Source organism: Odontomachus brunneus, unplaced genomic scaffold, assembly GCF_010583005.1.
Source record: "Odontomachus brunneus isolate Ranch 3 - 2012 unplaced genomic scaffold, Obru_v1 Obru_scaffold_094, whole genome shotgun sequence".
In the NCBI taxonomy this organism is placed as follows: domain Eukaryota; kingdom Metazoa; phylum Arthropoda; class Insecta; order Hymenoptera; family Formicidae; genus Odontomachus; species Odontomachus brunneus.
This window is the reverse complement of record NW_022639544.1, coordinates 168,188-191,244: the sequence shown is the minus strand read 5'-3', so window position 1 is coordinate 191,244 and position 23,057 is coordinate 168,188. Positions and strand designations below refer to the sequence as shown.

At 44.6% G+C, this 23,057-nt stretch overlaps 1 protein-coding gene across 12 annotated transcripts in view; it reads right to left on the bottom strand.

Annotated features, from left to right (window-relative positions):
• Positions 1-23,057, bottom strand: part of LOC116848387 (ensconsin-like) — a 215,346-nt gene that overhangs the window by 130,373 nt on the left and 61,916 nt on the right. For 3 of the 12 annotated variants that reach the window (XM_032824399.1, XM_032824405.1, XM_032824408.1), the window contains exon 1: positions 1,436-3,494. The exons of the other annotated variants lie outside the window; for them this stretch is intronic. In XM_032824399.1, the coding sequence (XP_032680290.1) occupies positions 1,436-1,637 (202 nt within the window). In that variant the 5' untranslated portion in view covers positions 1,638-3,494. Of the gene's footprint in view, positions 1-1,435; positions 3,495-23,057 lie in introns of those variants that run through there. 12 annotated transcript variants of the gene reach the window in all.

The following is a 23,057-nucleotide window of genomic DNA, read 5'->3' as shown; positions in this document are numbered from 1 at the left end:
ACACTCCGATTTTGATAAGCTTTTAACATGCTGTAATCTAGGTCTAAATAAGAGACACATATTGTTTTATACATGTCCATATGGCTGGTAAGAGGGTAAAACACCCTTTTGAAAAAAATCGGTTTTAATATTACTGAGCGAATATTATCGGAACAGTATATAATACAAAAAAAATTTCAAATAAAAGTTTTATGAGTTTTAATGAGCTTTATAACAATGCACTCAAATTTTACAAAATTAAAGAAGGAAAAAGGGATTTCGAAAAAAATTATATTTTCAAAAAATCTGAGTGCATTGTTATAAAGCTCATTAAAACCCATAAAATTTTTATTTGAAACATTTTTTGTATTATTTACCGTTCCGATAATATTTGCTCAGAAATATTAAAACCAATTTTTTTCAACAGGGTGTTTTACACTCTTATCGGCCATATAAGCACGTATAAAACAATATGTGTCTCTTATTTAGGAGTGTAATACTTGGGTAGGTTTACTTATGAGTCACATCAGCAGTATATATTATATTGAGAATAAAAAATGATTGATTTAACTAAAATTATAGTGACTTTTTATCCAACTATATTTTTTGGTTGTTATAATATGAAAATAATAGTGATAACGTGCATAAAAGTCATTATCACTAAAATTACAGTAGAATATAATAAAAAGAATGATTTTCTTGATCATAATTTATGGCAATTATTTCTCTACGCGATTATAGTTGCAAATACCAAACATTTTTTTCTCAGCGTACCATCACACAAAGATAACTAGGGTGATGCAACTGTGTGCTGCTCACAACTGCACAAATATTTCTGGTTATGTGCATCATATCTTCCTTTTCCGTGTACTGTTGTATCACACGACTCTCCCTAGGTAGGTCAGCAGCTCGCTGCGGTTCTCCTTCGCTTTTCCTCGCTTCGATGATGATCGCGTCGACGATTTCGCGGTGCGTAATTCGCGAACGGACCACGGGTCATCAGGCCCATTAGCAGGCGGGCAAGTGAGAAATCGCGAAAGAAGAACGACCCAGTTTACAGCACGTCTCGTTTCGACGTATCGTATCGTATACCTCCGGGAGGTAGTACAAGAAAAATACGACACGGGAGAATCATCCACCTTCCGCCGGTGGCGCAGCGGCATTTTATCGTCGACGTTAACCCCGTTCCCGCGATTCATCACCAAACGATGGAAGAACCATAGACGCGTGACGCGGACGTCGGTCATAAATCTTAGACGACTACTCCGTTTACCGCGCAACAAACGAGACTGCTTCTTTTTCCTGATGGGGTAAGCACAGTTTGAGGAAGTCAGTCGCAAACTCGCAGATAAAGTCGGAGCAACAATTGAGCAACTTGAAAGTTACAACTCTGTTCCTTTCTTTCTTTCTCTCTCTCTCTCTCTCTTATGGAATCTAGTGGCGGTTAATAACTCACATAGCCAGACGTTGCCGCGGGGCGCGGTGTGCAGGAGGTTGAGGTGCAGGTTGAAGTCGAGACCGGCCAAGTCCTGTCGCAGGTGGGTGCTATCCATGACGAGCGCACGTTCCGGCAGCAGAAAGAGGTGGTCGCTCCCTTCCGCGGGCCCCAGGGTTCGCGGTACGCCGAGCCCGAGAGGCCCCGATCGGGCTGTCAACATTCTACCGCCAGAATCGGCCTGGACCGCGTCGCCGTGGTCACCGCCACCGTCGTGATCGCCGCCGCCGCTATCGCGCGGTGTCGCATTCTCCCGCGACCGCCTGACGCCCGACACGCTGCTGACCGACGGGGACCTACGGCCCTTCCGCACCGCGGACCGCCTTGTAACAGGTGGCACGTAATCCTCCCTTCTAACGGCCCCGTCAGGGAACTCCGTCCTCGGGCACTTAATCCTGACGTCGGCGACGAGCTGGCACGTGTCAAGATTGTTCGCCTCGACGTCCTCCTCAGAGAAGGATTAGAGGAGACGTCCTCGAGGGTGATGGCGGTGGCGAGGATGACCACGACTTACGATATAGACCAGCAGATGTCCAAATGTCTAATTCGACGATTTCTAAGTACTCTGGTCTTCTCTCATCGTGAGATGATAGCCTTTCTTCGAAATTGAGTTAATCCGGATTCGATGAAGACACGAATAATATGCTAATTGCAATTCGCGGCTCGGACCGAAGTGGGAATGCTGGACAACGTGACTCCTAAGAATTTCTGTTCTCTTTCATTGTAAAGAATATTTTTTCTTCCAAGTTTAGTTAATTCGATTTTGATTACGGACGGTGAGAGCGCGAAAAATTCGGTCGAGAAGATCAATGTAACGCCTTTTGGGAGTCTTCCTTTTCTCTCATTATTCCTCTCGACCTCGATTCAAGTCTCATTCAATTTGCCCACGTCGGCGATTAACGGAGCTCGGGAGTGTTTGACGGTACGCTCGCGCGGGGATTAATTTCGGATTATCGTTAAGGCGCGGCCTCGACGATGCCTCGATATCGAGATATCGAGATGTTTTCCTGATGGCGATAGTGACGCGATAAGTGTCTTAAGAGGAGGAACGCACGCGTCGCATCACCACCACGGTCTCGAGAATGACTCTTAATCTCGTGAGTCACTCGGTCAGTCAACTTTCGACGCTACGCGTCGCACCACCGACGACAGACGGGAAAAGAAAGAGAGAGAGGGAACACTCGTGGTCGATCTCTCGCGACGCACCGCGTGAAGTGGCACGAATTAACCGGACAGACTTGCTCGTTGAATTCGTTTGGAGGGCGACTCTCTGACCCTCGTTGTCCTCGAAAATCTTCTTTCGCAAGATCGAAGGTCAACACTACAAGGGCAAAGATCCGACGTGTCTTCTTGACGGGTCGCGGGACGCACGATTCAGCTCTCAGATTGTTTCGCGACGAAACAGACACGGGAGCAGATACAGGTGCAGCGACTTAATTGACCTTCCCGCGTCCTCCCAACTGTCAGCTGTGCAATGTTTGTTCGCCGCGAGCGAGCTCTCATCGATACCACTGTCGCCACGAAGCCGCGGCCTTCCGTTATTTACGCAGCGCGCGCGAGATTAATTAATTCCGCCCCCGCGTGCCGCCTCGATGACGCTCGCTCGCTCGCACACGTGATTGTTCGAACAGTCCTCGACGAGACTCCTCCTAGTGGGAGTTGACAGATTCCGCGCGACAGGTCGGCTGATCAATCGACGAGCGATCGTCTCCCCGACCGGTGTGACATCGTCGAGTGGCGTGTGACCCACTCTCTTTCTCTCTCTGGTTGTGAATTAATCAATGAAAAATCGCACGCGCGGAACTTTTGTCAGACACGTCCGTCTTCTCTCTCTCTTTTTGTGTACCCCGCGCTACCGGCCGTCGAAACGTGACGGCTGCTTTGACAGCTGGACTTGGACGGGCCGGTACTCGTGGCTGCGTGACTGCTGGCACCGAGCTCTCTCTCGCTCTCTCTTTCGCGCGAACGATCCTACGTGCGCGGCGGTCAGCGTTCGACTGACAGTGCTTTCGTCGCAGCGCGCTCGTGAGCGGCGCCGAGGGACGCCGGAGACGGCCGAGTGGAGCCGCGGAGATGCGGCGCAGGAGAGATGCATTTTCCGCAGCAAGAGAGAGATGCATTTTCCGAGGAGCAGGAGCCGCGTACGCGTGAGGAGGAAAAGTGCCCGTTCGATTCACGCACCCAGCTCCAAAAATCTCACCTGTCCTGTATCGACCTGCTTGAGTCGCGCCGAGATCCCGGGATCCCGGTGAGAAAGGACGAGAGGGTGCGTCGCAGCATCCACGAGACGGCATTCTTATAGATTATAAAAGCCGCATTCACGATCGCCGTCGATTCTGGTTTTTCCTTCCAGATGTGCGGAAATTCTGTAGAATCCCTTTTGTACACGAAGAATTTGTCGCGACAGAGCTTCACGTCCAGGTGTGCATGATTTCTTAAAAATATACTCGACGCGAAGCAAACATAAATGTGGTCGATAAAAGTGTGAAATTGACGATATCATCTACTTAAAATAGATGGGAATACAAATTAACAGGAGAATAATAATGTTGGGTGATATTGCGACATAAACCGTAAGAGCAAGTTTTTCAATGATAGTTTAAACTTGGATTTTAACTTATACTCTGTTTAAATAAAACAAACGCATTGTCAGAATAATTTAAACTTGAATTCAAGTTTAAACTGTTATTGAAAAACTGGCCCTAAGTGATTTTTCAGATTCAAACGAAACTCCTTCCTTCGAACCGATGCCACCAATCTCGTTACTATGTTTATGTTTAATTTATGCCAGACCATGATCTTGTAATATTTTTATTATCACGAGAAACTCTAGTAGCTTTTATCTGATCTGATTCCATTATTTCTGAATCTGATTCAAGACTCAAATAGTCATATGCTTTTAATTTCTTGGCATTTAGATCGTTCAAACGTACAGAATGATCTAAGTCGTCTCGACATTTTGGTGAAAGGTCAACAAAATGCGAATTTGCCAACAAACATATCACTAAAATTAGAAGGATCTCGCGAAGACGAATGATAATTAAATTGTATTAGTTCCCCGATTTTCTACGGTAAAAATATTTGATCTTATGACTCTGAGAGAAAACGTCGACATTTAGTTATCAGATAGATTCCATTTAACGTATAATTGGTCTCCGAGGTACGATGATTTTCGCACGTTCGCTTCCGTTTGCGCGGGCTTACGTAAAAGGCACGGACGCCTTTCGGCGTTAGTCGACCATTAAAATAGCTTCGGCTACAGCCATTTTCTAGGTCATAATTCGCGCGATTAGGCACCTTGGAAGCTCCGTCTATAAAAGGGGATTATAAATTTCGTCACGAGAACAGAATTTAGTCCCCGCGCGCAATTTGCGTTCGAAGGGTGGTTCCCCTTTCATGCATAACTTTTCGTGGCGTTTAAATTCCGTTACGCGCCCCTTGCCAAATTCGATGGCCATTTTTTTTGTCGCTGTCACTGCGCTAATATGATTGTATCTCAGCTGTGTCTCTCGTTACTAGATCTTTCATTCAATGTTTGCAAAAAAAGATTTTACTTTGTTGCGACCGCAAACGCGAGACAAAACAAAGTTGCGCATCACTCGTGAGATGCAGCTGTGCGTTGACAATTTGCTCCTGAAAATCTTGCAAATTCGCGCCGGAACGTGGGTGGTACGAGTCAAGCAAACGCGGAATCGTATTGCAAGAATATCGCGGTTACACGGAAGGAACGGCCTCTGTTGCGGTCAGGGTAATTTGCGGCGAGCCCGTTTTTACGTTTGGAAAATGCCTCACGAAGATGCACCGAAACTGCCGTGCGTACCTGGCGAGCCGTTTCCGAGAACGTTCCGCAGCGGCTTGTGTATGCTGTGGATAATCGATCATACAAGATGTGTTTATCAGTAATACCATCAGCAGTACCAATAATTGTTAATGATTGACTCCACGCGAACTTTAAAGTCGATCTTCTCCCCCAAAAGGAATGGAAAGAAGAAAATAAATGGGAGATAATCACAAGAGTTTATTCGGCTGTCGACGATTAAAGGATTCTGGCAAATTAAACTTCAAAAGACCAAGAGGCTTTCGTGGAACGAATATTTTCCGGTCAATTTCAAGTAGACTTTAATTCGAACGAAATGGAATCGAAAGCCAAACCGCGCAATGTCGAAACGACGGCTCTCAAACGTCCTCTTTGACGATTAACGCACTGAAACTGAATATCCTTCAAGGAAGAACGCATCTCACAGAGTCAAAATTTTGATCCTACTTTCTGGCTTTTTATTCCATTCAATATCTATTTTAATACTTCTTCAATTTCTTTTGATTCTATTTAACTTTTTTAATCTTTTTTCTTTTGATTCTATTTGATCTACCTGAGTCAAAATTTTGGCTCTATTTTCAGCCTCATTATTCCATTTAATACCTATTTTAATATTCTGAACCCTATAATACAACCTATTTTGACGATAAAGAAAGTGAAAAGGGAAATTTCGGACATCATCAGAGTCAAAGTAGGAGTAAATTATATCATTAGAATTAAACCTACTTCGCTAACTTAGCTTCTATTGCGTTGTAGTATTTAAGTTTTAACATAATTTCGAGTCGGATGCTGTATTCCAGCGAAATATATCGCATGAACAGTAGCTTGTTGGAAGAAAAAGAGAAGAAAGAAAAAAATACAGCGCGAAAGCGTTAAACGATCCATGCAACGCAGCTTCTCCCGCTGCTTATAATTTCTCCATCATATTTATTTTTATATCGTATCGTATCGCGCACATACCGTCCACACGCGCGTGTGTCTGTGTTGATTGCCTTTGTCACGGAGACTGTTGGATCGTGCACAGGGGCTTTGGGAACCGATAAAGGCAAGGGCCGGAAAAAAATCGCGAGGAAACCGGAGGCAGACGGAGCGCGATCCAGTTTCAAAAGCGGCGGAAAATAATAGTCGTTACGTCTAACGGCTGCTCCGTTAGTTCAGACTTCGCCGGCTGGGGCTTTATTGGGTCACTTTTTACCATTGCAGAGGCGCACGCGCTACGCGCCGAGGAGACGCGCGCCGTCGAGACGGCGGCGTCCACGTTCGCGAATAAACGGAGCCCCGTCAGATTTTATCTCTGCGTGCCCGACGACGCTTTACGAACAGTAATTCAGAAATCAGGGTCAATCGGTTGCCACGATGGCGGGAGGGGCTAACGTAACATCGTGATGTATCTCCGATGATGAAATTAGCGATCGTTAGAAGCTCGTTTGTGAGCGTTACGACTGTTCCTTTAATAGTTGATAAAACTATTAGAAAATTACAGCTATTAATTTTATCATGGTCAAAACGTACACGTTACACTTACTGTACACTTGAGTACACAGTACACTTACTGTACTGTGGACGGAAAAAAGAAAGAATTTAGTTATTTCTACTAAATGTCTGGTTTGTAAATATCTGGAAATATAAACGAACAAGAATTCAGGCTGAAGTTGCCGGAATTCGATTCAACTTAATAAGATTTCTGTTTCTGGTTAACCAAAAATCTTGTTTGGTTAACTAGAATTTCGTTAACTTTAAACACAGACTTCTAATAAATTCAATTCTGAATTCTGATTTCATATTTTACCAGACATTTGGTTAATGCGACCAAATCTTTTTCCCATGTGGACATCTCGATCGTTGTGTGTGTGAGAGAGAGAGTATTTTCTTTTTTATTCTAATATATTAAAAATCTAAATTTTTATGTGAATTCTTAATAGGCATTAAGAGCGCTAATCGAGAAAATCTTATTTTTCCTTTCACCGCGAGATTTACTTTTTTTTCCGCAAGGTGGGAAGCTATTCTTTTCAATTATCGTAGATCCGGGTCTTCCACTGTTAAATTAACGTCGCAATACCGGGATTAACACCGGGATTTACGCAAGGGAACAAACTTTTCCTCGAATCTCTCCTGTATTTCTTCCTAGCCAGCTCAGTCGCGATCGCTGATTTAATAAAAATTTTACATTCGATTAATTATTAGAAACACGAGAAAGATATCCGACAGTGGCAAATATAAATGATAGTATCTTGAGGAATTCTCCCCGATAGTAGCTCTCTCTATCATCCAGCCACTATCTCGAAGAACGTAGCGGGGCGTTTCTTGCGGCTCGTGATCTTCCGCGTGCGTGCCGCGTGTACGAAGTCGCTCGAATGACGACCAATGTCTTCTTATGGAGACTAATATGCCAGGTTCACCGGTCGACTAGACTAGATACGAGCGGCATCGCGCATCAAGAACAGGCAATGATCGACGAGAAGATTGCTTATCACTTGTTACTAAGATTGTGTCGCATCGATTATCACGGATCCATGAAACATGCGTTGCACGAAGTATAGCCTTCTCTTTCTCTTTCCGTTTCTCTGTCTCTCTCTTTCTCTTTCTCCCTCTCTCTTCTCTCTCTTGATACGAACAATAGCCACGAAACACGAAGAGAGCGACAATCGTCAAACCGTTATTTCGGAGTCGGCCTCGACGGATTATTGTAATTCATAACGCAAGTCAGAGAGGAAGAAAGTTTCGTCGAACGTGACGGTAATTCTCGATGAGCTACTCTGAAAATAATCCGTAGTGCTTACGATAATTATGAGTACCACTTCTCGCGTTCCACGACTCGGAAATGTTCCCTAGATTCGCCGGCGGAAAATTAAGCGACGTGTATCCGGCTGAATATGCATAACGCTGTTGAATTTATAATTGCTACGTCCAAACGACGTAGGACGTCGACGAGGAGCGCACGGGGTATTAATTGCTGATAGCTTTTCATAATAATAATGAAGTAATTATACCCGCGGTGTGTGTGAGCTATATAAATGAAACATTCATCTTTCGTTGATGAGTTAGCGAGGCAAATAATATTGCATTAGGGTATAATAAATTAATTATAACAATGTGCGTACACGCGCGCGCATGTACGCACGAAATAGCCGGGATTGATTGCGACATTTAATCCGCAATCTTACATTATATTTGTGCATAATTGGAGATGTACCGAATTAAGGAACAAATTATTCCACGCGCAAAGGCTCTCTTCTTCAAAAATTGACTTGGAGCTTCTGCTCTTTAAAGAAGCCCTCAATTACGTGAAACACTATATTACTTCGAGCTTTAACTTCAAGCAAAGTGAAGTCTTCCGAAACTTTTTCTAAAAGGATGTTGCGAATGTCTATAATTGAGCAAACAAACGCATTCGGAACTTCTCTTCAATAAAGTGCGCGTTTTAAAGACGCTTTCGCCGCCACTTAAACATCACCCTAAACGCAGCTCGTTAGGATCAGCTTTCCATGAAAGACAATCCTTTCCGCTGTTCGCGCGACGGAAGGACGGCGGATTGACACGTAAGTTGCGTCATTTCTATGCTTTCTCCCGCAAATGATTGTTCAACGAGGAGACGAGCACTGCACGCGCGCGCGCTTAATGCCGCGGTAATTCGCGCGCGTTCTACGCTCTAAAGCCTCATCGTCTGTATAGCTCGCAAGCCGTAGATGCGCAGGATATGCAAAACATATTCGCAGTTCGCAAATTACACCATGAGGAGAGTGTTTACGTTGAACGCAAAAGTGATACGCAGCACACATGTAAGAGATTATATTTGTACCTATCAATTTTTTCGAAATTATTTTTCATTGTGGTGTATCAACGTAATAAATTGACATATTCTTTCAAAGACTCAATATACTTAGGCTCATATTTAACAGGCAACAATGTAATAGGGTAATCTCGGATAAAATGGCCATACTTTTTTAAAATGCAAAAAAAAATACATTTCTTATTGTTATTTTTTAATAGCGTTTGGCACATTACTTCACTAGAGCCCACAGTACATAATACTATCAGAGTTAAAAGGAAAATACTTCAGTAAAATTATTTATTACAAAAATATTAAAACATGAGTATTGGTCATCTTACCTAAATTTTTCAGATAAGATGACCATAAAGGAATAAATGATTCATACATATTTTATGTTCAAGTTTTTGTACCTATTATTTTATAAAATAATGAAAAAAACAATTTAACATATTTATTTTAATATAAGATATTTAATACATATTATTTGTAAAAAATATAATATACATATAAAATAGAAACTTCTATTACAAAACTTAAATTTTAAATGCAATCTTTTGATTAAAACATATTGCACATAAGATTTAATTACTGTAATATTGAAAGTAATTTTGAAAACATAACGACTTTTATCGTTTTATAAATGTTCATAGAATGATAGTGGTCTATTTTACCCAAAATGTGAATAAAAGACGGCCATAGTATTTATAAACAAATAGTGAAAACGGAAGTAAAAATGTTGTATTACAATTTACATACCTACTTCACGTATCTAACGTTGATTATAATAGTTTAACTGTAATTTATTCGACGTTATAGCAAGTTTTAGTGGACATATGAGAAATTTTACAGGCAGTCAAAAATAAAAATATAGCATAATATTTATAATCTTGCTATTTTGAAAAATGTACGCATATACACGCATATGATAAATATCGATTATCTTTGTGACTGATTACACAAACGCAATGTTTTGCAATTATTAGAGAAATTACAGTCTATGGCCATCTTTTTTGTATGGCCATAATACTCGAATTTACCCTAAGTAAATTTACTAACCATAAAATAGTTCATTTTGGTTACGAAGACAATAATTTTGCACTTTTTCAAAGTCTTTCTCTCTGTGATTGATTAACGCAAGCAAGACACAGATGCAGAAGCAATACATTCGCAGAAAATTCGAGTTAAATCAACTCGTTTAATGAAGCGCGAGTGCGACTACGAACGCTGCAAAGGCTTCGAAAAGCCGTATGAACCAATCGTAATATTTCTTTACGCACTCCAAAGCGTTTGCAGCCTTAAATCGATCCTACTCTAAGTGTCCCTTGCGTGAGCTGACACGTCATCTTCGTATGCGATCTGCGTCCTGCGTTCTGCGAGCTAAATGTAGACGGGGTTTTATGGCAATGCAACAGCGACGCAACGAACTCCCGTTGCTCAATGCGACGACGCGTTGCAGTCACCGCTGTTCGCGAATTTCCTAACTTCCCCCACTTTTCCGTTTGCTGTCGCGCCGAATGCAGCCGTGCGCATCGCGAATTCGCGTGAAACACGAACAACGGACTGCAATTTCGAGCAACGGCCGGATAATGATTAATGAAATCCGTTCGCGCAATTACTCTGCTCCGATTCTGGGACTTGTAAAGCCTACATATTCGAACTCTTGTGCACTTGTGAATGCAGGAGCCTCCTCTCCCCACGTTGCAGTTGCATTCTGGACATATCTACGCGTGCAGATATGATGAAGGCTCACGGCGGTCGCGCGGTTCCTGTCATCGGCGCACGTTGTTGACACGTGCGATGCATTCGCACTCCCGTCGTGAATGAATGCGAGCTGCCGATGGCGAGCCGCGCGATCGCGGGTGTTTACGATTACTCCCGACGCATACCTCATGACGCCGCGCCGCGCCGCGGAGTGAGTCACGTGCGTTTGGAGCCGCACTTTCGTGGCTTTTAAATCCGCGGCCTTTTTAAATTCAGGGCATTTAAATTGGCTTCAAAGCCGTAGCTTTGAAACGGCGCAGAAGCAATATTTTCTCTTCTTTTCTTTAGCGAGGCAGAACGACTGCAACGCCAAGTCGCATTTCCCGCTGTCACGCAAGACTCTTCATAGCTCGACGATTTTCGACAAGAGGTAAGAAGCTTACAGCAAAACAATACGCCGTCGACTCGCGAGATGGTTCCGAAATACCGATATGTTAATTCTATTATCCCCAAACGCGCGTCGCAGCGGGATTCACTGCGACTCCACCCACGGTTCCGTGCAGTTTCCAGCATTTACACTCTCCTCGGTTCCCTCCCTACCAACCTCGAAAACTTAACGGGACATTGTAATTGGCATAGAAATCCCCCGATCCTTTATTCGCCGCAAGAATCACGCCGTGGGCACGCAGCGGAGGGAATTGGGTCGTCGCCCGGCGGTTTCTCGGAAGATGCGCGAAGGGACGCCAATAATTTCGTACCGGGGATCGTTTCCGCTGGGCGCAAGACGGCCGATAATTCCTCAGCCCCGGTAATAAATATCCTCGCTCGGATCTTCTTGCCTACGTCGTAGGCCGCGATGCCGCGACGTCTTCCGAGATTCCCGGTTTCTTGCCGGCCGTCGCAAATTAAATGGGCGAGCGTGCCCGGCGAAAGTGGAGCGCAGACCGAGAGAAAAAGTCGCGGAAGAGAAGAAGTCGTATCGCGCGAAGAGGTAGCCGAAGGCGTGCGCGAGGAGGCGAAGTTCGACGAAGATTCCGCGAGAGGAAACGGCAAGGAGAGGCTCGACTACCTCTTGCCCGCTCTCTTCCACGCTTTCTTCTATCTTGAAATTCCCGCCCTCGGCATCTCGTCTCATCTTTCGTACGAAATAACCTTCGCTTATTGCTTTTTTCACGGAGCGATTCCCGGAGTTGCCGACCCCAATCGATCAAACTCCTTCACCCGATCAACTGCTACGCCATAAATAATTTCGAGATTCCTACCGACGTTTACGTCTCTTATGAGAACGATCGGAAGGGGACAGAGGGGGAGAAGGTACGGCCGTTCAAGTTCGCCGACGTAATTCTCCGAGTTCGTTAAACTCGTATTAGGTTTCTCCGAGAAAAGCCTTGGCATTTAATACTAAATCGTTTCCTTCTTAGGGATCCAGAGACTCTTCGAGACTCGAACGCACTTACAATTGCCCCAGTGTCTCTAATCTCGTGGAATTAAGCCGGGGGAGGGGGGAGGGGAGTGGTATCGCGTTCGCAACGTGCGTGTTCTCGTGTGTCTTATGCTGAATCAGCGCGACGTGTTCGAGGGAGACGTCTATCTTTTCACGGGGTCGATAGTAACCATTGTCTCGCCCTGCGAAACAATGCGAAGCGCGCGCGTCATTTCCACGCGACACAACGGCGACATTACGCACGCGACCGTCGCGACGCTCCGATGCGAGGCGTTAATCTGTCGTTAAAACGTCGCGCATTGAATCCGCGAAACAATCGCGATCGCTCAATCGCACGCCAAGTGCGACGATCGAGAAAGCCGAGTCGCGTGGAAACGATACGCGTCGATCTGTCGGAGCAGCAAGAACCGAAGACCCATAGTTCTGCCTTTTCGCGAAATCGATCGTCACGAATCGGCAACCGGTCGATGCCGGTCAAGCGAGAAGAACGTTCAAGATCGATCGATCGCTCGAGTTCGCTTTAATTCTGGGCTTGGCGGCACGAGGCGCACGGAAATGCTAACCGTGCGCAATTGCGAGGGATGTACAGTTCCGAGCAAAGACAGCGCGCGTTCCAGGCTGTCAAGTCGTCCGTACCTTCGAATTACCGAGTCGGACGGCCCGCCGCGTTCTCATTAGTTCCATCCAGTTTTGATTAAATCGCTGTGACTCTTGCGGTCGACGTCTCGCGACCGCGAGGGATCCTCCTGGCGCTTTGGCACATTTCTCTCAGACGTTCAAATCGCGCGCCATACTGTTCCTCCGCGACAGAGTAACGTCGCGATTCGTTCTAAAAAAGAGCTGATTTATCTATTATCGATTGAACTGAACGCGCAGAACGTTCTGTCGCAAACGTAAATTTAGACAAGCGTTAACTAAATTTAACCGTGCCCAATGACGCACGTAGTTAGGAACGCGCGCTCACTGATTACGTAAAGCTGATCTGATCCTGTACGTAGGATACAATATATAAGACGCGCTGATGCAGATGAACGGGACGATAAAAGGGACAGGCGTAGCGGCGAAGTATAAGACTGACCCAGATGAAAAGTTCGATCGATAAAGGGCGTCCTTTAGGTCGCTCTTAACGGCTACGTAGCACGGCGAGCATGACGAAGGAGCAAGAAGGCGCGTACACATCCGTCACTCCTCTACTTTGTCCTGCGTACGACAGATCGATATTGCCCCAACGAGAGGAGGATTACACGCATTATCGAGCGTGAAGTCGCTTCTGTTCCACGACCGATTCTTCAATCAACGTCGCGGATCCGCGCGCGACATTCGCGGCTGGAAACACGGCGGTTCACGCTTGTAGCCTCGTCTACAATACGCAAAGTGAGCTTGATGTAAAAAAGTTAGAGAAAAAAATAAGTTATTTCGCTTAAGACTCGTCTACAATACACGGGAGTAAGCTTGGCGTAAGTTGGTTCTCTTACTTAAGAGGAAAACTTCTGATGTAAGGGAGCTGAAGTAAAGCTTACGCGCCAAGCTTACTCCTCGCGTATTGTAAACGAGCCTTGTCTTCTTGCGTCGCAGACGCGCGGCTTTGAGAACTTTCACGACGCGACAACAATCTGAAGTAAAGTGATTTCCATCGTGGGGCCTAGATCAACTCGGACGTGTGATTAAATTACTATTGCACGGGGAATAACAGCGCGACCGGCCGAGCCGCTTTTTAGTTGCTATTAACAATGAAGCAGCTCCGAGAAAGATATGAGAAGGGAGAAAATGCTGGAGACGGACGCGAACGTGATGCAAAATTAAATCAAGCGAGGGTCATGTTCACATATTCACGTTCAGCACAAGACGTTTTTAAGATTCAGAAGAATCACAGAGCACACATATTCTTCCAGACATTACAGATACCACAGTTAATTAATCAATCCAAACATTGCAGTTTAACTAAACATTCCAATTAATCTAAACAAAAATATCAACAAAACGAATGGAAACTATGTGACTTGATTAATCGGTAATTCTACGTTGCGATTTAACGATAATCCCTAATTGACCATGTCATATCTTTCTGTACACTCGACATTGTTACGAGGAACAAGTATGAACTTCCCGAGACAACGCGTCTTTCGACAATATTGGATGTTACACTAACTCTGCGAGCCAAACAGAGGAAGGACCTGTTCTGATTAAGGTTGACACGAGACAATGTAGGTAGTTAGCCAGACCCGCATTCCGGCTTAGCTTGCACACGTGGGAGGCCACAGAGCAACATCCACTATCTCGCCGTAGTCCGGGTCAAAGCACAGTGTCTGCTTCGACAAGCGAGAGAGACGACGATGACGATGACGATGACGACGTCATCGCATCCTCTCTTTCTAAAAGCGACGCGCGGCATCGGTCTCTCTGTCTCTCTCTCTTCTTGTCTGGCTTAGATAATGTATAGGTGTATCCAAGTTTCCGCTCAAGGAGGAAGCGGCGGCTCGTAAATACTTTATGCCCGTCGACTGGATAAGTGTGTGGTAGCGAGCGAACGCGGTAATCTTCTCTTGCTCCGAGTCTACGTCGTTGTTAAACATTGTCGCGAAGTGTACAATGCGCGAAATTACCTCGGTTGCCCGAGCACTACCCTGCGATTGGGCGGCGTTATGCTAAGACGGACCCACGGCAAGAAAAGAAAGAAAAAATGTTCTTCATGTCTCAACTCAACTTATCTGAAATTACACTTGACACTCTCTAGATTTCCTGGAGTGAAATTTCGCTCAAAAAGTAGACTGATCACCGAGTCATTCAAATTTTTCGTTCATACAGAGTAAATTCTCCACTCTGTATCGTCGACTGAATATTTTCGAAATTGAAGAAATTGAATCTGATACATATTATGCGGTAGCCCAGACCTTTTATTGGGCCTAGTTCCAAAAGATTAAGGGGAGACTGAGGAGTCTAGTTATTTCAAAATTTCGAAATTACTTCTCAAACAACTAATTGTCTGTGATTAATTCTACAAGCAAGGCAGCCTTCTTCAATGTGTTAATGCCTGCCACGAACTGGGTTCAGTCGTCCAGTAGCACAAGGTAAGAAAGCCACACATAAAATATGTATCTTGACTAGTAGTTCTGAAATCTTCGCAAGAGATCTCCACAGTCTTCCTGCCAGCCCTTAATTATAGACCAACTCATCCGCTCATGTGCTCGACTTCAATAATTTTATGAATAAAAATTGCTTTTATTATTTGAAACAGTATATCATTCACTTGCAAAAAAACTATATTTTAGCTAATAACACGTCTTAACTATATTCATTCACGATTAATATAATATTTCGAGATAATCGAGAATTTATACTTTGCTACTATTAAATTAATTTTTTCTATTTTTTAACTATAATGTTACTCCAATTTTAATGACATTCAGGGAAAAGTGTCCATTTTATAAAAACTCGCAATTTCGTGTATTTGCTGTTCTTCTTAAGGTAAATACTGAGAAAAGCGCATGAGTAACTCCTGGAGGCATCAGTCTCCTCTATGCACAATGTGTATACGTATTCCTACATTATGACAGTTGATTATTCCAACAGAGCCGCTTCCTCGAAATAATCAACAGTTATGATGTACGAATATGTCGACATATTGCGTAATTGAGAAATTCGTTTGAAACTAGAGCTAGTAAATTAGTTAAAGCCTGCTATTATGTCGGCTTGTGTATATAATCCATCGTCACGCGAACATATTCATTCTAATCGTTTGAAACATTCGCCCGAATGAAGTCAGAATCCACTCTGAGTGGAACATTCGCTCTTGCGACTTCGAGTGGCAGCGCATTTTCACTATCGCATCGAGTAAAAATACTGCCACTTTTCACTCGTCTCGAGTAAGATTCCGAAAAACTTAGAGATCAACTAAGTTATCTTTTGATCGAAACGTTATTAGAAACGGGTTTCCGGCAAATTTCCTCTCGTGCGCTTTAGACGCGCAGTTATTCACATGCGAATACCGACGCACGGTAATTCTTCTTCTTCTTTTCATTCCACTAACGGCGAGAAAATAGATCAATCGCACTTCCGCGAGGAACCGGGAATTTCTCTGCGGACGCTGAAGCGCGTTCCTCGCGCGTCAAGTCGCGAACGCGCACGGTCACTGGATTATTCCCGACGCGATTATGATCGATCATCTTTTCATCGCGAGCCCATTAACGACGCCGTAACTCATCGTTGCGCCGTCGCTGGTCGCTCGTAAAAATATCAATTGCGATAATTAAGCCCGACCCGCGCGCCCGTAGCGCTCGTGATTAAGGAGGTTTCCGATTACACGCCGTGATCCTTATCGGTTTTATGCCCCCTACCTGCGTATCTTAATGTTCCAACATCCACGCGAGAAAGAACCGATAACTTTCTCGGATAACGTAATTTCCAGCGCGAATGCGTGCTCGGCCATATTCGCGCGCTTTCGTGCAAGCGAATAGAAGCAAGTGCGTAGCCACTTTATAGGTCAGACGAGATAATTTCAGCGTAATCGTTTCTAGAGATGTCTACGGCCGCCACCACCGCGTGCGCCGTCGTGCGCGTATGTACTCTTCCTCCAACTTCTCGCGCGCACATTCTTCCCGTGAGATGCGAGATAACGTGGCGAAAAATGCTTTATCCGCGAACGCGATATATAGAATCTCCGCTCGAGAGAAAGTGCGCGTCACAGCGACTCGGGGCACAAGTTTCGCGCCACTCGATCGCCACTTCCTGCTGCACCTGTGCATTTGTTCCCACCGTGTGACAACGTTAACGGCCGCCGCTGTCTTCGGGACGTGTCCCAGCGCTATTAGTATCGCTCGCCAAATTGCCGCATTTGTTATCGTGACTGTTTGAATTGCAAAACGGGGGGGCGAGTCGGTATCTTGAGCTCTCGAGGTCGACATTCGACATCGTTGTGTTCTCATGCAATAAATGTCACGCATTGGAGAGATACGACCACTCATCCCGGTTTCCCGATAAAAATATGAGACAGGACCGGAAAGACATTGCACTCCGTTAATTACGTGCTTTGTGTCAATCCCACGAAACCCGATGGGTGTGAAACGTGAAGCCATCTACAACATCGTCTTTCGTGTGCAATCTCATCGGAGAAACGTGATTTCTCGGCAAAACGCAACGAGAGAGACAAGGAGCTCAAAGGGCACAAAAGAAGAATAGCGAGCCTCGTTAATGATTCACCAGCTTTTCCAGGGCTCTCGCCCAACTATCGAGCGCGAGCCCGGCGTGGTACGAGCGCGATATTGCACGAGCCAAGCGGCCCTTCGTGTGCATCTTTCTCTCGGATGCGAGAGATGCATCAGACGCGAATACAATATCGCGAATAATGCATCAGAGGGGCGATGCACAGACAGGAGCATAGGTATAGGCGAGACAGTCGGCTTTCAGCCTCCCCGCGGCTCGATGCCTCGATCGATGCTTCCTGTTATTCCGCGCGCCGATGATAAATAGGAGATAGAACGATATGCTCGATGATGCGCAAGAAGAGAGATCCAATACCGACTTAATTAAGGGGTATGATCCGGCCGGAGACCGCGGGCGACCATGGCACGTCGTTATTACCGCGTAATCTACCTACTCGTTACGCACAATCCCTGATTATTCATTGTCGAGGGAGTCGCGGGTACAACAATACCGCTCTAGCCGGCCGGCTCTAAAGGCGAGATCGATATCTCGGCGGATTGAGAACAGTTATTTCAAGATCGCCACCGATTAATAATCGAGGACTCTCACCGCGCGTGATCGCGCGCTCTCTTAATCTTATTCAATCATCTAGCGCGCTATAATAATTATTCCGCACAACAGATGCGATCCTCCTCCTCCTTCACCTTTCTTTTCACGCGAGGCTTGAAAAGCGCAGTTTATCGCAGGATAATCTGACGTAAAACGAAATTACGAAATGCCATCGGGACAGCACGGCGAGACATCATCTTTTATGCCGGGGAACTCGTATCGTCAAAACAGATGTAGCTTTCAAAGTAAAGCAGAGGTGTTCCGAAAAGATTTTGCTCGACCTGTGTTAATTAGAAACGTTTAATGTTCGATTAAAGTTTGATATATAATCCCGCAAAGTTGCCAGAGTTGAAAGATTCTCGAGAAAAACTGGTTATTGGCCAGAAACTCTTCACTTTTGCTGACTTTTACCGGTTAGCATTTATTAGACAGTAACTATTCAGAAATTGACAGGAAATTACTAACCAGTGTTTCTTAACCAATTACTAACCGGAAGGTAAGTAATAAAGAAAGTATATTAAAAATAAAATGACAACCATCTCAATAATAAGTGAGTTTCCACGTGAAAAGATTCTACTTTCTGAAACACGAGTTTCATGTTATCTTTATATTGCCTATTGTATAATAAAATATATTTTACAATGTAGAGCCAAACGATGAAAGATATTGTGTAAAGAATTTTTACAAAAAAAAAACTCATAAAAATTTAGAATCTAGACAGAAACTAGTTTTACTGTTCAATTACTGGCGAAGCAAGCGTCGCCCAAATTGATCAGTTTGTGACCAGAAACTAGCCAGTAGTATTTAGAACTCCTGGCCAGTTACAATTTTCTCGGATGGTTCTTCGCCTGTTGCATTCCGGTGCAACATCTTCAATCGAAGTCTCTTCTATTTCTTTCTTTTGTCTTACGATCGATTGCCTAATCATGGAGTTTCCCACCACGTCTCTAATGCCGAGTCCTTTTCTCTCGCGGCTTTCCCAAGATGCCACCCCAAGAACCCCGCTGTTAGTCGAAGCTGTCCACAGCAGTCAACGCAATCTTCTTAGACGTCTGTACAGAAGATACGGCGAAAGCTGCCGCCATCTCCCTCGCTCTCTCGAGCGTACTCGAGCATCCGTTGACCGTAGCGTTAATGAAGAGTACACGAAGAGAGAGGGCCGTCCTCTGGCCGTCTAGCCGGCGCGAGTAACCGCCATATCTCGGCGGCGGTATGCGGGCTTCTCCTATGCAAAAGGAATGAGCGAGGGTTGCCAGGGTGACGGCCGCTGGCGCCCGACAGGAAGGGAGGGTCGATACGACGACCATCGACGTCACCAATTCGTTCTTCGTGTACCAAAGACTATCCTCGGGGAGAACGTATTATCTCTATCTTTTGTTCCCATCTCGTGTTCTCCAGGAGGAGAGCGCAGCGATTTAATTCAGCGACGATGAAAACCCTGAGAGAGACGAGAGAGAAAAAGATGAGAGCTGTAGTGTCGTTTCGGACCATTTTCGCGCCTTTACAGCGTTAAACTACCCGATTTTTGGCCAAGAAGTAGACAAAAGCGTAGCACTTTGCAACGAAGCATTGCGCGACGGCAGCGGTAATGGCAACAAAAATATAAGAAGATTATAACGTGACGTTCTCGCACTCGGTATGCATCCTTTTTATTCCGAGTACAAATGGACCTCGCGAGTGATTTCAGCGAATGACCGAAGGAAACGGCAACGCCGTTATCCCTTTGGCGAGAGTTTCAAAATTTATGACCCGCCGAGTACCGTACGTCCCAGTAACCCGCAACCATGCGCTTAACAAAGGAAAGAAAAGCGCGCGAATGGCATTGTTACGACTTCGTGGAAGCATAAAGATAATCATCCAACTTTACCTCCATCATCGATCCGTATCTCGCGCGCTTCCCCTTCCTCGCTATTGTAATATTCACGAGACGGACGCGTGGTTGTAGTGAAATTGTATCTCAATTTTCCCGAAAGCCGACCTGAAATTGATTCGCGTGGAGCAAAGCAGGAAAGTGGAATACGTTAGAGCGTTCGTCAACTAATTTTTGTGCGAATATCGCGATTGACGCGTCACTTCCACACGATTACGGTGCTCGCTGTCGCAAAGCAGATCCTTCATTGTCGGTTTTCTAATTACGTTGTGGTATTCTGGACGCACCGCTGGGATCGAGAGAGAGAGAGAGAGAGAGACACGCAACGAATGATGAACTACAAATCCCGCCGACATTCGCGTGCAATCGCGATACGGTTCGTAAAATTTTACGACGCCGATATCTCCAGAGAGGCTCGAGGGTCCGGGATTCTCTCTCTTTCCTTCTCTTTCTCTCTCTTCTTCCGATCGCGGATACGCGCGTCTTCTTGTAATTTCTCGCAGCGCGCCGAAACGGAGAAGAACACCTCTCGCAAGCGCGAGCGAAGGTGTTCACTCGTGCTGAACGATCGAGCGATCAGTCTGACGTGAAATATATCGACAGTCTTCCGTAATGGTAGTGTGAGTTCATGACCTTCTCTCATATAAAAGGTACTTCATCTCCGGAACGGAGACGCTTTACGACACGACACTGCTACCGTTTGCTACGCCCTTCCTCCTCCTCCCCTCCAGCACACCCTCAGGAATTCTCCGAAGAGCGCGTAATTAGACTAAGTCCCTATGCTTTTGAACGGCTAATGGTTACAACCAACAGTGTTGGCCGTCGGGTGTGTCGGCATTAATCAATGAAAATTTTCTTTGACTAACGCGTAATCAGTGAATTAATCAAAATTAATTGTCGTGTATAAAATCACATCTCATATATAAAATAATCTCATCGGTCGATGAAATCAAACTGTTATGTGACTAATTAATAATGAATCTCGCCAATCGATTTTAAATCATTTGTGAATACATGTATGACAACTAATTAATTTGATTCGCCGGTTATTTTAGTGAAAGAAAATTTCGATCAATTAATAGTCAACATGTACATGGTTACAGCATGTAGCCAGTACCGCGTGTCGTATCTCATTTCACTTGGTCAGTCTCATTTCACTTGGTTGAAAACTACCAATGTCGACCGTTTCTCCTTTTCTCCTATCTCTTTTTCTTTCACTCGCAACGCGTAATCAATTTAACTTTCATGTCGCTAGACTTGGCTACACGGAAAAAAGCAGAACGGTTGGCCAACACATAAATCTGCTTGTGCCAACCGGATTCATTATTGAGTCTGGTTGGCACAACCAGATTTGTGTGTGGACCAGCCATGCTGTTTCCTTCCGTGTACGATTGCGCATTAATCCGACAATTAGTTCGACTGCTTTTCGAAAATGTGTCAATCTCTCTGTTCAAACGTATCGACGAGTGAATGCGCGCTTGTGTTTCCGAGGATCGCGTGCGCGTGAATCATGCGAACCGCAGTGTATCCAGTGTCCGTTTGATTTTAATGCCATTCCGATTGCATCCCAGCCACAAGCACGACCGCACAGAAACGGTTTGACGTTTACGTCGGGATATGCACGTACGCAACGTGTTTGCGTACCGCGCGATCGATGTTTGCAAACGACGGCGCGGTAAGTAGTTACGGGGTGGGCACGTGGTCGGACCGGCCAAAGCGCTCGACGAATTACGATTCTCACAACAAGGAAGATCGGACACTTTACCACGCGACACGAATGCAGATTTACGAGGAGAACAACAAAGTATACACGCGCTCGGACGCATGTTTTTCGAGCGTGCGCGCGTGCTCTGTCAATCGGATGCGAAGGGAAAAACACGTTCTCGTCCCGGAGCTATCTCCCAACTGTGAAATAACACATCCGTAAATCGCGCTTCGCGAAATACCGACGGGACGGTGCGAGTTCATTGGATATTGGACACTGTCTCTTGAATGCGCGAAAGAAGGTTCATTTTTCGTTAATTGCGAGCCTACTTGTTAACGTGAAGCGTAAGTTGTTTGGATTAATAGCCATTAATCACGCCATATGTCGGCCCAGTTAGAGTGCCGTCTGAAAGTGTAACTAATTAGACACTTTCGAAAGTTACCGCAGAATCTGACGTGACAATGTTTTGTTCAGTCGCTTCGTCGCGGGGACGATATTAAAGCTTAATCTACAATGTGCTCTTTGCTTCCTGTTTATTGTTCTCTGTCTTTTTGTAAGGCTTAAGGTTTGAGTCAGAAAGAGATAAAGAAAAAGCAACAGGAAACAAATAACACATTGTAGATCAAGGTTAATATAGATTCAATTGCGTCAGAGAAAAGCTGCAGTCGGACAACACACAGTCTGCAATGATGTTCGAAGTGGTGCACGCACATATACATACAATCGCACACGATAATAAATATGAGAAATAATTTTAAGATCAGTTTTTAATGCAGATAAATCAACCACAAAATACCGCCTGAAATTCAGTGTCTCGGAGATATTGGGTAGAACGCGGATTCTAATGACACCATCTGCAGAATTTACGACTCTGAGAAGAAGCCAAAAAGAAGCAGCCAGCGAACTGGCTCAATGAAATTTCTCCTCGATACTGTCTTCCGATTTTACGTTCGCTCTTGGCGAAAATGCGCGATATCCCGTAAAATAAGAAAACATCGTTTTAACGGTACTTTCGCGAAGAAACTTTACTCACAACGAAGTTCCAACTGATACGCGGCGACGTACGCCACTACCAAACGAGCTCCTCGACACAAAAGTCCTCACATCGCGTCGAATTTATATCGACAAACATCAAAGTCCCAACTTATTGAACATCTGGCTGTAATTGCACACAGAACAAAGAATACCTCGCGTGTTGTGTTAATTCGATTGACGAGTAAAATCCTATCCACATATATATCCTCAGTCACAAAACAATTTGTTGGAAGTCGTTTTTATCAAAAAAAGTTGTAGCGCTTTAAGTTCACAATTGCGAGTCACTGCCGATGTGCATACGCAGTAATCAGTTATGATAGAAACCGAAGCAACAGTGCAGAGTGTGGCGATACAAATTTGGAAAAAATCTATATTTTAAAATAAAAGAATATTATTTTGAAGTCATTTTTAGATGTTTCGTATATAAAATAGAATATATATATATATATATATATATATATATATATATATATATATATATATATATATAT